At 36.5% G+C, this 6343-nt stretch overlaps 1 protein-coding gene across 1 annotated transcript; it reads left to right on the top strand.

Annotated features, from left to right (window-relative positions):
- Positions 1 to 1813: 1813 nt before the first annotated feature.
- On the top strand, positions 1814 to 5670 carry LOC109239651 (uncharacterized protein At2g29880). The gene is made up of 3 exons (XM_019406239.1): positions 1814 to 2110; positions 4282 to 4637; positions 4802 to 5670. The coding sequence occupies exons 1-3, from the start codon at positions 2026 to 2028 to the stop codon at positions 5384 to 5386; spliced, it is 1026 nt and encodes a 341-aa protein (XP_019261784.1). The 5' UTR covers positions 1814 to 2025; the 3' UTR covers positions 5387 to 5670.
- The last annotated feature ends 673 nt before the right edge of the window (positions 5671 to 6343 follow it).

Here is a 6343-nt window from a genome sequence, read left to right as displayed (position 1 = left end):
CATACACAATAAAGATTAGGGTTACTACTTCTTGTGTATCGTTGCCTTCTAATCTCCAGGGTTTAACTATGGCGCTGCTTTATAATTCTCAGCCAAAATTAGTTGGCTGTCAAGTTAGAGAGAATATTATGGCTTGCCGTAGGAAGAGGAAGATCTCGATTGATACCACCACCTATGATCATATTCTTGATGTTAAGGAGTTGGAGAAAGATAACAAATTCATTCGGGCTGCCATGCTGAAAATACGCTACGCTGATGTAATCTTTAAATCCCAACAACAAGTTCTAGGCAAAGCGTTTGATGGAACAGAGATGAAGAAGAAAACAAAGCTGTGGAAAAAACAATTACGAGAAGCGAAAGCTAAGTCACAACGGCAAAGTGATAGAGAAGCGGCTCGGATCGCTATTGAAAATATCAAAAGGACGGTCGATTTTGATGATGGTATGCAAGCCGAAAAAGAACTTCTGATGATTATGGGTGCTACAAATCGTTGGTAAAGAGTTCGCATGTTTTCTATAGAATGGCTTCTTGATTCCTAATTTCTTTCAAGATATGTTGATCAACACTTGAGTTTCTTTTTTTCTTTTTTGCTTTTGTAAAACAAATATCATCTATAGAAATTTATGAGTACAAAGGAGTTTTGACTTGTGGTTTAATTTGAAGCAGATCATTATATTGATATTTATAGAATAATATACATGTACGTAGTTGTACAGTGCTATGTTATGTCCCCCGTTTTAATTTCCTGTTTGTTGGAGAGCATGAGAAGTGAAGCAGTGATAATTATAATTAACCTTGCATATTCTTGAGCTATAATTTCTCATATCCTTAATTTTCGCATAATTTCTGCACCAAAATTCATACTTCTATCTTATTATCTGAAAAATCTGTAGTGTTAGTTTTGCAAATATAATAATAGATTTTTTTTTGCAGCAAATAATAATGCAAAGATTGTCAATGCAACAAGCTAAGCCACAATTTTGAAATTGTCATGCAGGGATTGCAATATCCAAGATGAATCAGTCTTAAGGATTTTTAGACGTTTTTAGGTTATTTTATCCAGGTGTGAGTGATTTACAAATATTATGTTTTGCATTCCATCGGCATAAATTAATATATAGAATTCACATGAGTTACACTAATATTGATAAATTTGAAGCTTCATTTTAGAAACCAAATATGTGGAGTACCAATTATACAGAATTTTTTCACCACCACCAATAACAAGTGAAATTACACGAGTGAGGTCTGAGGAAGGTAATGTGTATGCAGATCTTATCCCTACCTTATGAAGGTAGAGAGAATGTTTTTAAAATAATTTTTTTAATTATATAAAGTTTGCACTAGTAATACAAGAGTTATATGTTAAATAGTTAAACGTAAAGAATTTTTTGCCAAAATCTTTTTTCTCACCACAAGTCAAATAAGCTTATAGAATACATTTCATAACTAAAACAAGTTATGCTGGAATTTATTATGCTAAAATTAGTTATATTGGAATTAGTTATGCTGTATTATTTTTTATTGGTTGTTTGGTATGCTATATTAATTGTGAGATTGTCAATTTTACTGTTTAACCCGAGATAACTTATTCCGAGATTACTATTCCTCATTTACATGTATAAATTATTCTGATACTATTTTTAATCTTGGGATAATTTACCCAAAATTAATAACCAAACAAAGGATCCAAATTTTTATCCCACCATTAATTTTTCTTAGGCATAGTACTACACGACCCTGAGGTACTTGTATGGTTTTGGACCATGTGATCATGCTTACGAATTTATTGAATTTAATATTTGTCGTACACAGATCTAATAATCCAGATCTTAGGACCGCACTGATCCACCAAAAATGCTCATTTTGGTAAACGGTAAAGTGGAAAGTATTTTCTCAAGAAACAGTAAACCATAGCCCCTGACGACACCTTACTCCAGCCAATTGCTACAAATGAAGTTGTGAATTCAACTACCGACTGCCACCGTCAGCAGCTGCTCCGCCACCGCCTAGCTCCGGCAAACAATGAGATCCAGACCACCACTGACTCGCAGGAGATCACCTACTATTCATTATGCCCCTGACAACACTCCCCTCTATCATTCTACTGGTACTTTTTTTCGACCCTTTTTTCAATTTATCTATCTGGGTTTTTGTTTTTGTTGCATTTTTGGTCTTCTTTTCTATCTGGGTTTAGCTTGATAGAGTTTGTGCTGGGAAAGGTGGGAGCTTTTACATATTTGGAGCTTTTAATCAAATGGACTGGAAATGGGCATATACTGTGTGTCTGTGTTATATGTGATGAAAGACTATCAATTAGGGGAGAGAAAAATTGATTGTCCCAGAGGAAATGTTATCAGAAGAGATGAATGTTGAGAACTCTTTTACTTCTTCCATAAGACTTGTTAGTCTTTGACATAGTTGTCATATCATGATAAGTATCACGTATTAAACTGGCCGTTATTTGAATCTCACATTGTGTTGTAAATCATATCTTTAGATGCAAAACATACTTTAAAACATAGAATTTGTGTATAACTAACAAGTATTTATAGTTAAAACTGTGACGGTTACATTTGCAAATTTGGCTTCATTTGGTCTTGACATTTCTCTATCCTGTTCCTGATGCAAATGTGGAGAATCTGGGTTAGATTGTCTTGGCAAAATGAAGTAGACATATGCTCCCCCCGTTCCAATTGATTTGGCAATGTTTGACTCGATTTCCAATTTATGTGACTGGTATTTGATTCGGTACGGAGTTTAAGAAAGAAAAGCTTTTGCAACTTGTGGTCTTAAACCCGTCAAAAATATTTGTATGCTAATAAAGCTTCCGTTAAGGGTAAAATGAAATATTTGAAGTTAATATGTTCCAAATATAGAAAGGTGTATATTCTTCTTAGAACGGACTAATAAGGAAATAGTGCCACATAAAATGAAACATGGGGAGTATTTTTTTGGTTATCGAGAAATTTCCAAGGGCCAGTGGCTCACAGTAATGGGCCTACCCCTCTACGTGTCTCCGCTTAAATACAAGACTTTTGTCTATAGCAAGGTTCGAACCCTTGACGCTGGCCAATGCATCACAAGAGGGTGTGAAAAACCTCCAAACTGCCTTGGTGCCATCCCTGCTCTATGGTGTTGATCCACAGTGTAGCTGGGGAGGAATTTTAGTTCTTGGAAAATCTTGGCGAGGGCTTGTATTATATTGTTGTGGATGTACTTTTAAACAAAGGAAACTAATGGAACTTTGATTCAATTCCATCTCACCAAAATCAACAAGCATAAGTCATAACAAGCTCATTTGTATAATGGCAGTAATCGTTCTGAGATAATGGCAGTAATCGTTCTGAGATAATGGCATGAAGAGACAGCAGTGCTTTTGATAGGAAACAGAGCAAATGGATGTGCCTGTATTGGACATTTCCATCCCTTTGTCAGCCTTTTTATATACTTCTTTAACTTTTAGTTATGAGTAATTTTTTTTTAATTCTTCTCCTTCTACGCTTGTATGCTTCTGTGTATGCATGCTTATACACATAATGATGAATTATTGGACTTCTGTTACCTGTACTTATATTATTTTTTTACAAGCATAGCATATTTGAGTGGGAATGGTCTTTATCCAAAAAAAAGGAAGAAAGGACATGCATATATACACACACACTCTCTCTCTCTCTCTCTCTCTCTCTCTCTCTCTCTCTTATATATACATATGTGTGTGTGTGTATAAGTGGGAGTAGCAAATCCAAAATGATAGCAAAAAGTAAAATTCCTTCAGAGTTCATAATCACAATTCCAAATTTATCACTTGTGACGATGTTATGTATGACCTATCTCATAAGCCGGGCACCTATGCTGTGAGTTGTCCTTGATATTATATTATATTTATCACTAGTGCAGGTATAGGTATGAATTTTTCTAACTAATGCTGGGTAATGATTTTTGTTTCCTCTTTCCCGAAGAAGCTGGAGTGTTTAGAGTGCTTAAGGTCAAGCTAAATTGAACTTCTGTCTCAATTTCGCGGTTCAGTCTTGTGTAGTGGCAGTTCTTGACTTCGTTCCCTGACAGAGATTTGTTTCTTCTGGTAATTTTATTCCCAGAGGCTCAACCTCTATGAAATTCATCAACGTGGGTTCATCAACCATCAAAGATTCCATTTTTGGAATAAACACAAGCCCTCTTCTTTTTGTTCTTTTTGATATCAAACTTTTGAGTCTGTTCTCAAGGACTAATATCTCCGAGCATTTTGCGTTCTTAACATTAATTTTCTGTTAATTGTAGGAATTGACCAATATGACGTAGATAGTGGGAGAAAGAAGACGAAGCACAGGGGAAAAAATGTTGTATGGTCTCCGGCAATGGACAAGTGTCTGATTGAAGCACTTGCTATCCAAGCAAGAAATGGAAATAAAGTTGACAAATGCTTCAATGAAAATGCATATAATGCTGCTTGTGTTGCTGTTAATACTCATTTCAGCTTGTCATTAAATAACCAAAAGGTTATTAATCGTCTTAAGACAATCAAAAAGAGGTTCAATATAATCAGTAATATTCTCAGTCAAGAGGGATTCTCTTGGAATCCAAATACAGATACAATCGACTGTGAAGATGACGATCTTTGGAAGAGATATGTTGCTGTAAGTTTTAGCTTGTCATGCTCACTTTTTGTTCCAAACTTTGATTAATACCTTTTTTTTGTGTTTTGGCGTTCCCTTCTCATTGTCATCTCTCTTAGTTTCATAGGATACTTTGTATTTTCTGCTAGCCTGATGCCATTGTACAATATCTAATATGTTATTAGGCACACCCTGATGCTAGGGCTTTCCGAGGAAAGCAGATAGCCATGTATGATGAAATGAAAATTGTATGTGGAAATTATCAAGCTCCTAGTCGCTGGAGTAGAATGTCAGCCAAAGTGAATGGAAATCCAGTGATAGAGTGCAAGTACGAACAAGAATCTGGTTCATATCTGTCAGCAAGTTCAGACCATATGAACGATTCAGATGGAACCGAGACACAGTCATCTGCCAAAGAACCAGTATATACTGAAATGGCTGCTAATAATGAAGATGAAGATGAGCCCGAGGCTCAACCTGAGAGGCAAGCTGCAGAACGGACTCGTAGCTCAGAGACTCTTCAAGATGCAATGTTAGCGATAGCCTCAAGCATCCGGCACTTGGCTGACACAATTGAGCAAAGCAAGTACACCATTGACACCCCTGCTCTTTTGCAAGCTGTGATGGAAATCGAGGGTCTGGAAGAAGCAAAGCAAATGTATGCTTTCGAGTCTTTGAATGAGGACCCCGTCAAAGCCAGGGCCTTCATGGCATATAACAGAAGACTGAGGAGAATATATTTGTATCGACTGTTTGGCTGGTGGAGATAATATTTTGATGGTCTATGACTCTATTCTACTTCTTGGTCCTCTACTTTTGATGGATGAGTGTATTTACTCTTCAAAATTTTCTTGTGGAGCATTCAGTGAAGTGAATGCTGTCCATGCATAAGAACTGTACCCATATTTAAGCTGACACAGAATTGTACAGGAATGTTGTACTATGATATCCTTGTGCTGCTTAACTGAAAGTTTTATCAGATAACTTGCAACTTTTTTGCCTTTTTGTTGTGAAGAAATTCCATTTCAATTTGACCTGCGGATTCCACTTGTAATGCGTACCATTGCATATTCAAATACTTCTATTTTGTTATTTACTGCTTCTAATTATAAATTTATACCATGGTTAATCTATTGTCGAAGTCATTTTTCTTACAATTATCTAGAGTTTAACTTAATACTATTTGTTTCCACCAACACTTGCCTCCCTACTCCTTCGGGTAGGGGTAAGGTCTGCGTACACACTACTCTTTCCAGACTCCACTTGTGGGTTTTTAGTGGGTCATTGTTGTTGTTGTTTCCACCAACACTTGGACACTATTATTAATCATTAGTATTCAAAAGTTTCATCACAACACTCTTCTTTATTCAATCGCTGGGGTTTTCCTTTCCCGTGTAATTACTCCTATTTCAACCCCAACCACGTCTGAATCAGTACCAAAGTCCACCAAATGTATACACAAACGTGCTAACACGAATAACACAAAATGTATCATTTCCCAACAACTCAATTAGCCAAGTTAAGCAACACATAATGTATTAAACTTCTTTATCCCCAAATGACTGAATAACTTATAATGTGACTGACCTGGGAATTGGGATCGAACCCCCCTCAATGCCTTCTGGGTCGAGCCTTACATCCCCTGTGTGGTTTACAGGTTATTACACAGTGGGGGGTTCACTCAGTGCGCACAGAGGTGCTCACCCCAAGGGCAGAGGCTGTAGGTG

This window comes from Nicotiana attenuata, unplaced genomic scaffold (assembly GCF_001879085.1).
Source record: "Nicotiana attenuata strain UT unplaced genomic scaffold, NIATTr2, whole genome shotgun sequence".
In the NCBI taxonomy this organism is placed as follows: Eukaryota; Viridiplantae; Streptophyta; class Magnoliopsida; order Solanales; family Solanaceae; genus Nicotiana; species Nicotiana attenuata.
This window is presented reverse-complemented; position numbering and strand designations above follow the sequence as displayed.